General features: G+C 34.6%; 1 protein-coding gene across 50 annotated transcripts in view; it reads right to left on the minus strand.

Moving 5' to 3' along the window:
* Positions 1-18,042, minus strand: part of RIMS1 (regulating synaptic membrane exocytosis 1) — a 510,482-nt gene that overhangs the window by 3,556 nt on the left and 488,884 nt on the right. For all 50 annotated transcript variants that reach the window (XM_012471847.3, XM_012471843.3, XM_012471846.3 and 47 more), the window contains 4 exons: positions 8,791-8,929; positions 5,853-5,965; positions 849-950; positions 110-249 (listed from right to left, as the gene is read on the minus strand). In XM_012471847.3, coding sequence (XP_012327270.2) covers positions 110-249; positions 849-950; positions 5,853-5,965; positions 8,791-8,929 — 494 coding nt within the window. The remainder of the gene's footprint in view (positions 1-109; positions 250-848; positions 951-5,852; positions 5,966-8,790; positions 8,930-18,042) is intronic.

An 18,042-nucleotide genomic window follows, 5' to 3' on the forward strand; every position in this document is an offset into this window, starting at 1 on the left:
TTCTACATTTATCTTTACCAAATTTTATTCTCTTTGTGTTTGACCATCTCTTTTATGTATGGATAATACAAATATTTCAATGTAAAAAGTCAAACAAACTATTACTGACCTGAAGAACTTTACCCTGTGGACTTTCATCAAAAACCAGGGACTGCTGATACAAAGGATCAAGGGTTTTTCGTGCAATTCTTGTCTTCTTCTTGGCTATACAGGCCCCGTTTTCCAAAAGATATACTTTGACATACGGAGCTGAAGAAAGATACATTAACATATAAGAAGTATTCCTTAAATTCAACTATTTTTTAAATTAAAGAATGTCCTATTACAGAATTAGAGGTGCTTACTGAAAGTTTCCCATTGACTATTCAAATTACTTAAAACTTCCATTGTTCCATAAATTCTATTCCTTAAATCTATATGTTACCATTACTGCCATTTTCCTCATTTTGAATCAATGTATACAAAGTTATTTGAAGACTTTGACTTACTTGGATTACAATGCAGGTTTAGATCTTAAAGTTCATTGTTCCCTTTTTATGATTAGAACTATATTCTGTTTTTCTTTTGCCTTTCTAAATGTGAAGAAAGAAAATAACTGACAAAAGCTAAGAGACAACCATAACTAAACTTTAAAAAATATTATAAAACACTTCCTAACACCTTCTGAAATAATAACTGAGCAAGGAAAACTGAGATCCATTTTAATAACATCAAAGAACATAGAAATACTGCTTTTAAAATCAATCAGATGATGCAAAACAGAGCATATGGAATTCAAATGCAGCAAATGTTTTTTACTTGCTTGCCTATTTAATAATCTCTTCACCAAACTCAGGAATACTCCTTACCAGGTGTAGATTTAGAACCAGGCTTTTGTGTGAGGCTTCGTGCTCTAATAACTTCAACTTCTAATTGGCCCTTTTTGTCCTCCATTCCAATTTGTATATCACCTGCAAATGGAGGGGAAGCATGGTGTGTTTCAGCTTCTTTGCAGTTATGTGCAGTTAAAACAAAAAGGACAGCCCATATCAGACTACAGATTTTTATCTTCATGATCTTGATAAGAAACTAATATTTAGACCCCTCACTGCACAATCCCACTTTTCTTTCCCAAGCCTCTAAATCAAATTTGGAAACAATTCTCTTATTTTTTCTGGTATTAATCCCTCTGATGAGATTTGCAAATTAGTTAATAAAGGACTATAACAATGCTGAAGTATTTCTGTGATTCTTGTACTTAATAAGATTTCTTACTCTTATTTCATTCAGTATATTTACTTATTAATAAAATATTGTAACCATCTGTATTTTCATTATCCAGAGAAAGCCACCATTAATATTTAGTGAATATCCTAGCATTCTTTTATCTATCTCTCTGCCTGCCTATCTATCTATCTATCATTAATCATATCATACACAGTCATTTTATTGACTATATGGACTACTGTATGGACATGTCATTACCTATTAAATCAGGCTCCTGTTGATGGAAATAAAGGTTATTTACATAAACTATTTATAGTTCAGTGTATGTAAATGGGGCTAGAATGAACAGTTTTATAAGAATTCTTGCACACATTCTTGCATCAGTTATTTTTTGAACACAGAATTCCAAGATTTTAAATTTTCATATCTAATAGGATGGACATCCAAAAATTCCATGCATACTGCCAACTCCTCCGGAAAGGTTGTACCAGTTTGCACTATCACCAGAAATCTCTCTCTTCCTGCTTCCCACACTCAATAATACTAGTATTAGCAATATGTCTAACACCAGTATCAAAAATATGTTTAATTGTTGCCAATCTAGTTAAAAAGATATTTTAATTTGCATTTCTTTGATTATTAAGGAGGATTACATAGCCCATGTATAGTTTGATACAAAATTAGATTAGCAACTAGAATGAGTCCCTTTTTATTTATGAAAATAGTTGTTTCATAATTTTCATGTCTCTTGAATTCATATTTATTAGAACACATCTGTGAAAACATCTGGGATTATTCTCCCCATTTTTTGGTGAGTAGAATGTTAAATACCGATAGTTATAGCTCTACTCAGGTTTTTTCAGCTATTTACTCTTAAATTCTTTGTGGTAGGTTATAGTTTTTAATAACTGTCCATCTCAAATACATTTCCAAATTTTAAGCTTTTTTTTTTTTTTTTTTTTTTTTTTGACAGAGTCTTGCTCTGTCTTCCAGGTTGGAGTGCAGTGGCGTGATCTTGGCTCACTGCAACTTCCATCTCCTAGGTTTAAGCAATTCTCTTGCCTCAGTTTCCTGAGTAGCTGAGTCTACAGACATGCAGCATCATGCCTGGCTAACTTTTGCATTTTTAGTGGATACAGGGTTTCACTATGCTGGTCAGGCTGGTCTCGAACTCCTGACTTCAGGTGATCTGCCTGCCTTGGCCTCCCAAAGTGCTGGGATTACAAATGTGAGCCACCGTGTCCAGCCCAAGCATTTGTGTAAGTGGTATCAATCAGCAATTTTCTTTCTTCACTTAACAACATTTTCTTAGGTATCCATCAAAGTTGATTTGTTCAGATCTAGAACATTCCCTTTAATTTCTCTATAATATTCTATTATGTGAATGCTATATTTATTTACCTTATCTCCAGTTAGGGGTCTTGGTATTCCTATTTGATGCTGCAACAAAGAATGCTGCAAGAAGTTTCTTGAGGATATGTTAACTAGAAACTGTATTGCTGGGTCATAGCACATCTACCTTTTAAATTTTACTAGATACTGTCATATTATTCCAATAGGTGACTGCCCCAAAACCTAGTTAGTGTTTTCCTGTTTTCTCCCATATAAGACAAGTATCTTTAATTATTTAAGAATTCTTCAACTTCTCAACTTTCACGCAGATGCTGAGTGGCATTTTTGTTTCAACTTATTTTATTTTGCTTTTTTTCTGCTTGTCAAATATACACTTAAAACCCTGCTTTTATTGCTGTTTTTGTTAAATTATTATTATTTTAATATATTTACCAAGTTTCACTCATTTCTTTGCTCATCATTGCTTCCCAAATCCCATTCTTTCCTTTTAGGCTTATTCTTGCTACAGCACACCTTTGAGTGAAGAGCTGTGATGGTAAACTTCCTGAGTCATTGTGTGAATGAGTATGTCTCTATTTCACCTTTACTCTTGAATGAACATTTGTCTTAATATACAAATTTGGGTTGATAAGTCCTTTTCTTTAGCAGTTTGAGAGTAATATCTTTATATGTATATATTTTTGGCATTGCTAAGAAACGAAAGCCGTTCATTTCTTGCCTTTCTTTGCTAGGTAATCTTTATCTTCCTCATGATTTGAGATGATGTTCTGAAATTACGTTAAGAAGCTTTTCCTTGTTTGTTTTGTATAGATTGTTCAGTTCACCACTTTTCTGCTTTCCTTAAACAATTCAGTCATCATTAGTTTTTCCTCCAAAACTGTTTCTCTATTATCTTTTTAGGCTCCTTTTAGAGTAATTTTGAGTTTTTCAGTTTATTCTTCCTAAATCCCATATTCTCTATTAAGAAAGAATTTTTTAAATTTAAATAGGCCATGTTTACAGTGATATTCTATAGTTCTCCTTGTATTTAATTCTATCTTAAGCTTTGTTCAGTATACTATTTACCTCATCAACTGAATTTTAAATTTTAATTCATTGTATTTTCCATTCTCTTTTTTTCTTAAAAATATTTACTGGTTTTTTGTTTAATAACTCTTGGTCTTTTTTTCTGTGGATTTTTTGATACTCTACCTCTGACAATTTCTAAGTTATTTTTACTTAGTTAAATCACTTCTATTTTCTCAGGCATGAATTCTCTTTATTTGCCTGGTCAGTTGACCAACTTTATTGTTCTAGACATTCTCATTAGTTTTATAATTCTGTTTTAGACCTCAGTTCCCAGAAGTCTTTTGTTCTCTTTTTGTCCTTTTCATGTTTTTTTAAAGACTTCTTTTAAAATCATATAAATATCCCCAACTGTTCTATAAAACCTGTTAGGTTTATGCATAACTAATTTTTTTTTTTTTTTTTTTGAGGCAGAGTCTTGCTCTGTTACCAGATGCCGGGCTGGGGTGCAGTGGCGCAATCTCAGCTCACTGCAACCTCTGCCTCCTGGGTTCAAGGAATTCTCCTGCCTCAGCCTCCCGAGTAGCTGGGACTACAGGCGCGTGCCACCACACCCAGCTAAGTTTTGTATTTTTAGTGGAGACGGGGTTTCACCATGTTGGCCAGGATGGTCTCGATCACTTGACCTTGTGATCCGCCCGCCTCGGCCTCCCAAAGTGCTGGGATTACAGGCGCGAGCCACTGCGCCTGGCCATCATAACTAACTTCTATCCCCTCTCTCAACTTCTTGTCTTCCAAAAATTATTGCTTTCAAAATTTTCAATATTTTTATCTGATTTACTTTCTGGTATTTGCCTTATTATTTCTAAGCATAGACTTATATTTTCCTTTTTGCATTTTTAGATATTATTATTGACTTCCAATTTTGATCTCTTTCAGTGCCTTCCTACACCTACTACATACTTGACAATTTCTGTCATCCCATTTCCCAATATTACTATTTATATTATTTTGACTAGTAATCTTACGCATAACTGTGTGAACTAGAATATTATAACTACTTCTCATTTCTTAGATCTTCCTTTTTCCTACACTTAATTAGTGTCTTTTAAGAAAGCATTTGCTTACATTTTTATGTAGATCTCACTAATTCAAATCTTAGTCTCTCCTGTTTGTTTATCTCTTCCATAAAATCAAACACATTAGGTATTCTATAAATTTTATCTCATGAAATCTGACATGATACAATTTGAACGTTGCTTTGAAACCTTGCTGCAGCTATCTTTAGTTCCTCCTTTGCTATCATCCTGGGTATCCCAATCATCTTTATCTTGTGAGGAAGCAAGCATTTATTTATTGGTTCCATCTTTTGTTTTTTTTAATCCATAATTTTGAAAATTCAGTTAGTTCATTTGGTTGAAGTAAATCCTCTAGTAGCTTTCTGAGAAATGTTAGAAATGAGGAAAATGATTTGAAGCTTTGCTTGGGGCCAAGTATGTATCTACTTTAGCCTCAAATTTACTTCATAGTTTGGCTGGCTTTTGTATTCTAGATTGGAAATCAGTTGTTACTCAGAATTCTGAAGGTAATGTTCATACTCTTCTGGCTTCCAGTATTATTGAAGAGTCCAGTGAAAATGTGAGGAGCCCAATGAGAATCTGATTTTTGATAGTTTTTTGTAAAATTATTTTTCCTCTTAGGAAGCTTGTACGGTTTTCTATCAAGCCTCAGTATTGTGAAATTCCACTATGTTGTATCCTCAAGCTAATCAGTTTTCATACATTTTGCTGATATTCTTTCCCACTGCAATATTATAGAAAGATCAACTTAAGTGTTTTTCAGTACTTTTTAGTGTCTTTCTTCACCTTCCCTTTTTTTATAGTTAAGTCTAAAATATTAACTTTTTTGGCAAGTTGTGTAGAGTGGGGGAATTCCATTAATTTTTTTCACAGAAGTAAACAGTGATGCCACTATCCTTTACTGAACAGTCTTTTTTTTCTTTACCCCATGCTGTGAAATGCCACCCTTGTCCTACATTTAGATCCATTGTAGACTCTCTGTCTTAAAAGGGTTCTGGTAATTCAAATATTTATGACTAATTTTATTTCCTTCTTCATAATATCTCAAATTAGAAAAATGTACTTGAAATTATTTTGTTGTTTGCAAACAGTAACACCCTAGCTAAAATGTTGCTTCTCACTTGTACTTCAATTACACAATTTTAAAAGTTTTAAATGACTTTGTCAAACGCAAAACACATATTTTCATGTATAAAAAATGATTCTTACCCATTGCAGGGGTGGCAAGGGTTTGGCGGCCAACAAGCTGGGCTGGTCCCAATCCATCAAGAAAATCACTGAATTGACTGTCAGCTCCCAGACGCACTCCAGGAAATATTAAACTATCAGCCAAAGGATAAAAACCAAAGGAAAAAAACCCATGAAATAATCCAGAATTATTTTCACTAGTTTTCATTTGACTAATTATGATCATGAAACATAAATATTACTTAGACAATCTGTTTTTTTAAAATTGATTCTTTGCATTGCCTTTGGGCCAAGCATATAAGGCCCAACATTGATTGAGAAAAGGTGTAAACTCTTAATGCTCTTTTCAAGTGGACTCAGTTATGGTTTTCAATATACTAAGTTCCAAATCCCTATACAAACGTGTTGCTGACAAAAAAAAAAATAAGATGCAAATTTTTATATCATAAACCTTACACAGATACTTGCTCATGAACATTAGGTAACATTAACGCTAAATTTTTAAAAGTGGCCAATAATTATTCTGAATAAATTTTATAGCACAGTACAAGTTCTTATTTACAAATAAAACATATAATGTATTCATTTTTGAATTAATTAAATGTTTAGATTATTTGAGACTTTTATTTGGTTCTAATGGACATTAATTGGTTAAAAAAATCTGCATTTCTTCCTATAATATAACTTACTGATAGCCCCAGGATGTAAGCTGCACAAGGGCAGTGCCTGTTCTCTTCTTCTTGACTGATGTAGTTACCACTGGGTAACGAGAACTATGCTCATTATGTAATAGGCATTCAGTAAGCACTTTTTTGAATGAGCATTTTTTTTTTATCGAATAGTTTTATTTGGTTATTTAGAATAAAAATCTTGCTTTAATATTGTAAGGTGTACTGCAGGTATGCCATGCTGCCAATTATTGCTGGGGCATAAAACGCCTCAGTCAGTGACTTACAGAGCTGGAAAAATATGTGGACTCATACTTCTGGAGAAAGTAGAACTATATTTACAGTTTTCTTTCTTGAAATTGGCCTGGGACATATCAAACAGTCTACACAGGTATTGGCATAGTACTTGCTTTGATGGTCTGAATGCCTCAGAAATGTGTTCAGTATCACGATTAGTAGTTCCTCTAAAAGGTTTCGTTAACTAGCAAGCAAACAGCACCAAACAATATTATCTAAACTATGGCTGCCAAGTACTGGATCTTAATAATGAAATCAAATTATAAAACACTGCCTTGTAGAGCTATTCAAAAGATACAAAATTAAAATAAAAAATATCAACCAGCTTTAAATATAACAATTCTCCTACAGTGCAGTTTCCACATCGTTATAACCACTGAATGTTTTAAGGAGAAAGTTAACAAAAAAATCAAAATATATAAAAATATGTAAATCTTTGGATCCTTTTATTCCATGGCCTTCATAAAAACACAGAAGTGACCAGATTTTTCCCACTAGAGCTTAAAATATCAAAAAGATTCACTAGTAATCTATAATTAGCAATGATCTCTATACTAAGTCATCTGTGGGTCACTGGCCCAAGAACCAGTGTTGCCATGTGTTACAGGCTGCCAAAATAATTTCTAGCATTCTGAATCCTCTTGAAATATGATGGAATGAGTCAAGGTATCATGTCTAAATTTCAGGCATAATAGGAAAAACAGGTTCATTGATGCCTAGTTTTAAAGTCCTAAAGAAGGGGGGGAGGATTACTTATTTGAAAATATTTCTATAGAGACTTACTGTTTCCACTGTGATTTCACATCTATTATTTCTCTTAACCAAGGAAATTAAATGGGACACATATTATAATCCCATCCAGAAACAATGACCATAAATCCAAGAGATTAAGTGGTTCATGATGGAGGCAAATTTGTTACTTTTTTGTATCAGAAAATAATGTCTTTAAGTCTCATTTGTACATTACTTTATGCTACTTCATCAAATATTGGTATTTTGTCAGTAAGTTTATCTCTATAACTTTCATACTTGCTGATTTTTGTTCTTAGCTATTCCTTACTGGAAACAAGCACACCAGTCATTTGACCAACTAAACAGAGACCAATTAGTTTCAGGAATGGGAAAGAATATTGCAACCAGTAACTTGGCAAAATTTTGTTAAATTTTCTAAACAAAATAGAAAAATTCCAGTAAAGACAAGAAATTAGGAATATTAGATTGGTATATAAATAATGTGAGTGATAATAAATAATTATGGAAAATTTATGTGTGGTGAACCTCCATGTAATCCAACACAACACATTAATTACTTATTTGTAAGATCCACTACCTCAATAAGAATTCAGTTTTACCAGAAATATTCTCAAGCACTAGAAGAAGCAGGTTTTGTTCAGGATCCAAATGAAATGGTAAAAAATAAAAATGAGTAATTAAAAAAAATCTTATTCAATTTTTTCAGAATTAACTAAAACATTTTAGTCAGAAAACTAATGAAGCTGATAGATCCTGGATTGTTACATAAGGTAAAAATGAGTCAGCAATGTTTAACAACAAGAAAATGTAAGTTACTTACATGTATGAGAGTGTTAGAAAAGCTTAGGGTTCAAAATAGCTTGGAGAAAATTAAGAACATATGAAATCAGTTCCTTTCTAAATTTTAATGTAGACTTTAGTAACAGGGACAAACTGAGTTTCCCATATGAGAGTCCATTACATGTGGCATTTCTACACCAAACATCCAGTAAAGGACTATTCTGGGCTTTCCTAGATGGAGGAAATCAGTTTGTTCATGTGGACTCAGAATTTCTTCATCCTTGAAAGGTATGAACGACCAGGTATAGAGGTGTGTCCATGTGTCAGGGTAGTTTAAAATGGATGGTTGAACTTCTAGTTAAATAGAAAGCTGCACAGTAACACTCAGTGGCTTTGTTATGTTACTGATTAGTATACAATTTGTGGTTCCACAGCCACGCGGACGTGCTGACAGCACTTACTTGCCCTCAGAGCTGTAACTGTTGATGCTGCCATCAGTAGACTCTCGGCTTGGCTGTCTTACCATCTTCCTCATTTCAGCTGCCATACCTGTTTCTGTGCTTCTCTGGATGGTACTTTTTAACTTTTTGTGGCCCGACTCTGACAGGAGAGAGTAAAAGAAACTCTAAGTTTTATTTAGACAGTTTTTCCCTGAATATCAATTGATCCTACAATATAATAGTTAATTTTATACATAATTACAAATTTAATCAGAAAAATAGTAATCTAAGAGAGTACTTTGCTTGATTCAGGCTCCTTGCCAAAGTGTACTTGGCTAAGAGTAGCACTGGATGGTACTCCATGGCCACAGTTTCAGTGACTTCCTGAATCTCAATCAGCCAAAATGAACTCATTGTATTATCGACAGTGACAACTTCATTGAAAATCTGAATGTGGCACCCAACTGTTTGGTGGAAAGATAATGGTAAACAATCTAATAGATTTCTCCTAATATGGAATTCTCTAAATATGTATGAATAGTCCCAAATGATAGGTCACGTCCCTTTAAGGAAAAGGTGCACTTGGAACCCAGTATGAAAAATATCACAGTTTTTGTACTATCACATATCAGCAATCCTCATAAAGAGAAACTAGTATTTTACTTGATGATTTTTGCAACACTTTAACATACACTATATAATATTTATACTCATTTGGGATGGCATATAGGTTATAGAGTTAGGTATAATAGATTTTATCCTAATTCCAAGGCTACACAGCTATCCATGGCCTTTTGACTCAGCTGCATGACTTCTGACTGGCAGTTTCGGGGTGTACACCTCCATTTGCACTGGGAGTTACATACATTTTCATTTCAATTCTTGGTAAGTTCAGAGGAATTTCCTTGAGCCACTTTGAAATGCACTAATCAGCATTCTATTCATAGCATGGAAATAAATCCTAAAATTTTTTTTTGCTTATATGTATGAGCAGTATCAATAGGTTAGGAAAACTGTTAGATTTTATTCCATCTATACATTCTATATACATTTCTGGTTGTCTCTTTAGTTTTTGTATAGTATCACTTAATACCCATTAATAATATATGAAAAATGCTCCCTATACAATTACATACATAATAAATACTAAACACTTTAACTTTTCAATCCTCATAAAATCTCTATAAAGCAGGTACCTACATACATTCTTAGATAAGCCATATGAAACACTGCATTTTTTTCCCCTCTCATTTTTGGTCACTGGATTCCTTTTGTAAATTGTCTAATCAAGGATATAATAGGTTATGTTATATGGACTAATGCTGATGCTTCCTACATATTGTTTAAATATGTTATTAAATTTTTATTTTTTATTGTTCGTCTTTGTATTGCTATTTTTGCTTACAAAGACAATATGTGTATGTTACAAAATATTTAAATATTAAAAGAAATTACAAACATTGAATGGCCCCTATAATTTTGCCACTCAAGGAAGTCAATGGTTAATAATTTGGGAATTATTTTTTCTTTATACCTATACACACTTCTTCACTTGGCTACTGCGATCCACCCTCTCCATTTTTCCTTCTTTGTCATTGGTTGTTACTTCCCAGTCTCTTCTGCTGGATTTTTCCTCTTTGAGATTTTTAGATGTAGAAGATCCCTAGACCTCAGGCCTCAGATCTTCTTGCTTTCTTCTACAATTACTTCCTAGGTGATCTCAAACATAGCTTTAACACAGATAACGAAGCCATTCATGCCCTTATGCCTCCCAAGTATACATCAAGGACTTAACCTTTCTTCTAAATGCTGAAGTCATTAACCCAATTACCTAGTAGCTCCATTTACAGATATAACAGGCACTTCAACGTGAACATATCCAAGACAGAACTCTTCCCCACCTCCACCACACTGTCACCTCCTACTACTAAATCCTCCTCCCTCAGTAAATGGTACTGCCATTCACTCAGCTGATCAGGCCTAAATTCTTGTAATCATCTTTGATTCCTCTAACATACCCCACACCCAACCCATCAGCGAATCCTCTTGGCTTTACCTTCAAAATGCATCACAAATCTGATCATTCTTCTTCCTCTCCACAGCTCCAATCCTACGTCCAGATACTACCATCACTCAAAAGAGCACTGTCATACCCATACAGCTGGTCTCACTGCTTCTATCCCTTTCCTCCTCAGAATATTCTTGACATAGCAGCCATAGTGATTCTTTAAAAATGTAAATCTGAATATATCATTCCCCTGCTCAAGATCTTCTAATGATTAATCACCAAAATAAAATGAAAATCCAAAATTGTTATCATGACCCCGGAAATGCCATATGATCTGGTCCTTGGACACTTCACATCGCATCTTCTGTCCCTCATTCCATATGATCAATGCTCTCCAGTCACACTGTATTCCCTATACTTCCTCAAGCCTGAAAGGATGCTTCTGGGTCTTTTTTACTTCTATCTGTCCCTTCTGACTTTCTTGCCTTGTTCCTTATTCAGATTTCTGATTCAAGAGAGCCTGTCTCCTCAGAGAGGCTGTTTCTGCTTTTATCACTCTTTATCCCTTTTGCTGTGCTTTATTTTTCTTCATAGCACTGCTTCATCTGCTATTAAACCTTTATTTGTTTGTGATCTGTTTTCCAGATATAATTTATTTCTTTTTAAAATTGTACTTTAATTTCTGGGGTACATGTGCAGATCGTGCAGGTTTGTTACATAGGTACACATGTGTCATGGTGGTTTGCTGCATCCATCCCCTCATCATCTAAGAGAGCAGGATCATTGTGAGTATTGTTCATTGTTTTCTCATATCTAGAACAGGGGTATAAACTGTTGATAGGGAAATCACAACACATATACTAATGTACAATTTTCACATTCCACTTAACACAAACAGGTATATATTTATTCTTTTTAAGGATTGCACTATTCCATTTTATGACTATGTGGTTTCATAATTAAACCATCTCTTTATTAATGGGTTTTTGGATGTTTCCAGTTGTTATAGGAAAGTTTCTACAGAATGAATTGCTAGAAGTTGAAATGCTACTGAAAGGGTAGGCCAGGAGTTTGAGAACAGCCTGGCCAACCAACATGCTGAAACCCTATCCCTACTAAAAATACAAAAATTAGCGAGCCGTGGTGGTGGGCACCAGTAATTCCAGCTACTCAGGAGGCTGAGGCAGGAGAATCACTTGAACCTAGGAGGCAGAGGTTGCAGTGAGCCGAGGTCGCACCATTGCACTCCAGCCTGAGTGACGAGCAAAACTCCATCTCAAAAAAGAAATTTAAATAGCGATTTCTAAATTCCCCTTTAGAAACACAGTAGTGATTTATACTCCTACCAACAGTCATATGGATGTTCCCACTTATCTACCTATGGCTCAAGAATTCTCTACCTTTCCCCTATTTGGACTCTATCTTGTCCACTCGACCTGTTATTGTAGAAGATGCACACTTACCAAAGGCAGGGACTTCCTTTATGGCCATTGTAAATGCTGTTTGGTTTAGTTTTGGCATTTATTTATTTATTTATATACTATGATTCCTTTCTAGAAGTAATTCATTTATGAAGTCACTGTGGTAGAGCAGCGGCCATTCATGGCCACATACTGGCCACTCTCACTTGAGGGACAGGGGCAAGCCCTAGGGGTATATTACCAAAGTATTGAGCCAAGGTGAATTACAAGTGTTTATCCAAGGCAGCACGAGACAATAAAATTAGGTTAGAACACCAGTTATTGAAAATAATGAGGATCATGGCTAGAGAAATTACAGGAACTTTAAATCTAAATGGTGAGGTGCTGCTGGCAATTGAAGGAGAAACAGTTAAGAGGATCAGCAGTACGGCAGGTTCAGGTTAGAGTGTTAGTTCATTCTGTTTTTTGCTCACTCATCCATCTATCCGTCCAATAAATATTTATGGAGCATCTATTATGTGTCATACACTGCTCTGGGTGCTGGGGATATATGGATGGATGACAAATTTCCTGCTTAAAGGAGCTTACATTCTAGTTTGTGTGTGTATTCAAGAAAGACAGTAAACAAAGATATGATATCGCTGATAATAAGTGCTATGGGAAAAAAATCAGGCAGGATGAGAGGGGTAGTGAGTGACAAGGTAAAGCAGGAATGGTTTTATTTGAAAAACAGCCAGGGTCTGATTAGGCAGGGCAGGGGGAAGTGAGGACACAAGCCACGAGGAAAGAGGAAAGCAGTACACTGTCAGGATCGGTCCTGGTGATAGGCGGGGTTGTGAGTAATGGTGGCTGTGGCAGAGGGGAAGGAGAGGGCTGCAGTTCTTGCAAGTGGTGCACAGGTCCCCAGGCTTCCTCTCTAGTCTTTGTAATGTTGATGTTGACTTCAACCCAGAGACATCACCAGTGATCTTGGGCTCTGTGTGTTGCTGGCAGTCCAGTGACGGTGGAGTGCAGACTGTCAATAACTGATTTCTCTTGCATTTTCTAACACACGTTTCACATGATTGTTGTTAGTTATATATTTGGTAATGCATGAAAATGAATGAAACAAAAAACTTTATAAGTGGAAAATCTTTATTAATTCATATGTTTTAGTTGGGATATCGAGTTTTCTTAAAGAAGGGTGTGTCTACAGGGTGTCTCAAAATTCTTAAGAGCAGTTTTAAACTTTAATAGCTTCCACAGTGTAAAGGATACAAATGCCAGAAAAACAGTCTTTGAGGGGCTAGTTATTGAACTTTCTTTTATATTTACTTGATTTGGGGAATTTGAATAATACATTTTTAACATTAAAGTTTTTGTTTTATTCCTGCTGATTGAAGATGGCAGATGAACTGACATCTAACTATTGTCTTATTCATATTAATAAGTATTCATGAAAAGAGCTTTGATTGATTAAGCAATATAAAAGTCCAGGCAGAAGCTCAATAAACAGTTCTAGCTTTGAATTTGCCTTATTTAAATTCATAAGGGCCCTAATATTAATTTGGAATGTGAGGATTAGAAGAAACATTATTTTATAGATGTGGAAACTAAATCTGGAGAAACAGAATTCATGCAACAACTTGGTTCAGCACTTGCTCTGGGTCCAGTCTTTTCTAGTGCTGGTTATACAGCAATGAGTACAACAGACAAAATCCCTGCCCCAATGGAGCTTACATTCTAGTGGATATAATAACTTGCTTAACATCACACTAGTTACCAGCAAGCTGAATTAGAAACCTGTCTTTCTAAATCTTAGTCCTGCAATCCTTCCATTGTACAACATTTTAGGAAAACGTAAAGTCTGGTCTTATTTATTTTGCAAATAAACCAATGGTTTATCTACACAGGTATTTTTATGTATATATTCACATATGGCTTTACAAGTTCATTTGTAAAAGTTTGTTTAAAAGCATATATATTCTATACAAGCACAAATGTATAATTATCTGCATCTATATACATATGCTAGAATTATAACAAATATAGGTTACATCTATGTAATATGTTTAATATATAGTTCACTAAAACATATAAATATTAAAAAATACTGTTATGCTTCCTAAGAACGCCATCATTAATTATTCGTATCCACTGAAGAATCATTAACCTTATAAAGACATGAAGCCTTATTATGACATGAAACTTTTCATTTGTGAACACCATCCCAAGCATTATATCAAGAATAAAAAGATCAGAAAATTAGTGCATTTAATATTCTCTAGTCATAGTCACATGAAAAATTACTAAAATCAAAAATGTTTGGGGGCAACATTTCACCCGTGTTCTGGAAGAGCAAACTTTTTCTCAAAGAGTATTCCAAAAGGTGTCATATTTACTTGTGAACTCTTTCTCTCTTTGCATATTTAGAGATAAGTGTTATATTTAGAAACACCCACTGATTTATTAATTCATTCTATAAATACTCATTACACATCAAGAACCTATGATACAGGCATTGTTCTAGGTGCTTCAGATACACGAGTAATAAGATAGAATAGAGAATACAATAAACATGTATTTATAAGTTAGGACCATGAGAAACAGGTCAAGGCTAGAAAGACAGACAGACAGACAGATAGAATATATTGACATGCAGATACAATTAAAATCTATGGTGCTAAATGAAACAACTTAGGGAGGAAATGTAGACAAACAGGGTAAAGAGAATGGAGTTTGGAATATTCCCACAGTTAGAGGTCCAGAAGAAAATCAAGACTGTTAAGCAGGCTGAAAAGGAGGAGCTCTTAAGGTGGGGGGAAAACAGTAAGTGCGATGGTACAGAAATCAGAAGAAAGTGTGTCAAGAAGTAAAAAATATGTTGTTGATTACTACTTAAGAGTTTTAGCAAGAAAAAAAATATAGAAGTGACCACAGTGTTTGGATTCATGGAGATAACTGACTCTCAGAGGAGGAGATTCAGTGAAGCAGTAGGGTTAGGTCCCGGAAAGGAGTGGCCAGTCAGAAGAGGGAATGAGAGGCCAGTAAATAGAGACAGCTCCTATGACTATTTTGAAAAGGTTTGCTGTAATTGAGAGGTAATATTTGGAAAGTCACATAGTATTAGGGGAGATTGTCTTTTTCTTTAAGATGCATGGTAGCAGAGCTTATTTCTATGTAGATTGGCATAATCAGATGAACAGGGAAAAACACATTATTAGGCCTAATAGTATAGGTTGGAGATATGTATAAAGATAGATGACATCAGATAAATCATCTTCCAATCAAAGCAATCTCTGATGCAAAAAAAATTAATCTATCAATTAATTGAAAAAAATGAATAAAAGAATATCGCCTGATTGATTAAGCACTGTAGGTCCAAAATAAATGCAATAATGGTTTGTTAACTCACAAAAACAAAGTATCAAGTAAGTATAATCTTTTTGGTTATTCTGAAAGTATATTTTTTATATTTGTGGTGACAAATTCAGTTATTTTGTAAAAATTGATTTTTTTTTTTTTAAGAGACAGGGTCTTGCTAGGTCTCAGTAACAAGATCACAGTAAGCTATGATTATGCCATGACTAGGCTGGAGTGCAGTGGAGTGATCACACCTTACTGTAACCTTAAAGTCCTGGGCTCAAGCGATCCTCTCCTCTCAGCCTCCTGAGTAGCCAGGACAACAGGCACATGTTACCACACTTGACTAAATTTTTTTTTTTGTAGAGATGGGGTCTTGCTATATTGCCCAGGCTGGTTTTAAACTTCTAGACTCAAGTAATCCTCTCATCTCGGCTTCCCAAAGTGCTGGGATTACAGGCATGAGACACTGTGCCTGGCCAAAATTGTTTTTTTTTCTTTTTTTTTTTGCGGAACTGCAGTGAGGACTTGAAAATTCAGTGTTTTTTTCTTTTTAAAATTGTGGTTAGTATAATATGCTTTGTTCATTTTGTCCTTTAGTTATTCAACAAAATATTTCCTTAGTGCTTTGTGCCCCCATACTGTATAAGTAAGTGTGAAAAGGAAAGAAGCCCTGGCATCAATCATCTCATGGTCTAGGAGGAGACATAGATAAATAAAAGTCTCATTGTGATGTGGTACAAGTGCTATGCAGTGGGCTTGTTTTATATGTATTTAACTTCATTTATTTATCCTATGTAAATTCCATGACATAAAGAGAGGAAGAGAAGGAGAGAGAATAATTCAAGCAGTGAGTGTGAGTCACAGCTTGCAATGCCACTTAATAAGCAAATAACCTGGAGAGATCATGAGTTGAGAAATGCAAATCTTCTCCTTTGTTTCACTTCCTCAAGATAATTCTGGTGTTTATTAAGATTTCTAAAAAAAGGTCACCTAAATGCAAGCCAATAGCTTTATCTGGTATTCAAACAAAACAGCACCAATATAGTCAAACTGTCTAAAAGCAGACAGTATTGGACTTACTAAGAGACTATAGATTGCTATTTAAGCAATTAATATTGTAAACACCTATATGCAAATAAAACAGTAAATCTAGAAGAAATGGATAAATTCTTTGATACTTACACCCTCCCAAGACTAAACCAGGAAGAAGTTGAATTCCTGAATAGACCAATAACAAGGTCTGAAGATGAGGCAGCAGTTAATAGCCTACCAACCAAAAAAAGTCCAGGACCAGACAGGTTCACAGCCAAATTCTACCAGAGGTACAAAGAGGAGCTGGCACCATTCCTTCTGAAACTATTCCAAACAATACAAAAACAATGAATTCTCCCTAACTCATTTTATGAGACCAACATCATCCTGATACCAAAACCTAGCAGAGATGCAACTAAAAAAGAAAATTTCAGGCCAATATCCACGATGAACATTGATGCAAAAATCTTCAATAAAATACCGGCAAATCAAATACAACAGCACGTCAAAAAGCTTATCCATCATGATCAAGTCAGCTTAATCCAGGGATGCAAGGCAGGTTCAACATACGAAAGTCTATAAATGTAATCCATCACATAAACAGAACCAATGACAAAAATCACATGATTGTCTTAATAGATGTAGAGAAAGGCCTTTGATAAAATTCAACAGCCCTTTATGCTAAAAACACTCAATAACTAGGTATTGATGGATCGTATCTCAAAATAATAAGAGCTATTTATGACAAACCCACAGCAAATATCATACTGAATGGACAAAAACTGGAAGCATTCCCTTTGAAAACTGGCACAAGAAAAGGATGCCCTCTCTCACTACTCCTATTCAACACAGTATTTGGAAGTTCTGACTAGGGCCATTAGTCAAGAGAATAAAATAAAGGGTATTTGAATAGGAAGAGAGGATGTCAAATTGTCCCTGTTTGCAGATGACATGATTGTATATTTAGAAGACCCCATTGTCTCAGCCCAAAATCTCCTTAAGCTGATAAGCAACTTCAGCAAAGTCTCAGGATACAAAATCAATGTGCAGAAATCACAAGCATTCCTATACACCAATAATAGACAAAGAGACAGCCAAATCATGAGCGAACTCCCATTCACAATTGCTACAAAAAGAATAAAATACCTAGGAATACAACTAACAAGGGTTGTGAAGGACCTCTTTAAGGAGAACTACAAACCACTGCTCAAGGGAATAAGAGAAGACACAAACAGATGGAAAAACATCCCATGTTCATGTATAGGAAGAATCAATATCATGAAAATGGCCATATTGCACAAAGCAACTTATAGATTCAATGCTATCCCCGTCAAACTACCAATGACTTTCTTCACAGAATTGGAAAAAAAACACCTTAAATTTCATATGGAACCAAAAAAGAGCCCACATAGCCAAGACAATCCTAATCAAAAAACAAAACAAAACAAAAAAAAACAAAGCAACAAA

Source organism: Aotus nancymaae, unplaced genomic scaffold (assembly GCF_030222135.1).
Source record: "Aotus nancymaae isolate 86718 unplaced genomic scaffold, 86718_ANA_hifiasm-v0.15.2.pri h1tg000040l, whole genome shotgun sequence".
NCBI classification, from domain to species: domain Eukaryota; kingdom Metazoa; phylum Chordata; class Mammalia; order Primates; family Aotidae; genus Aotus; species Aotus nancymaae.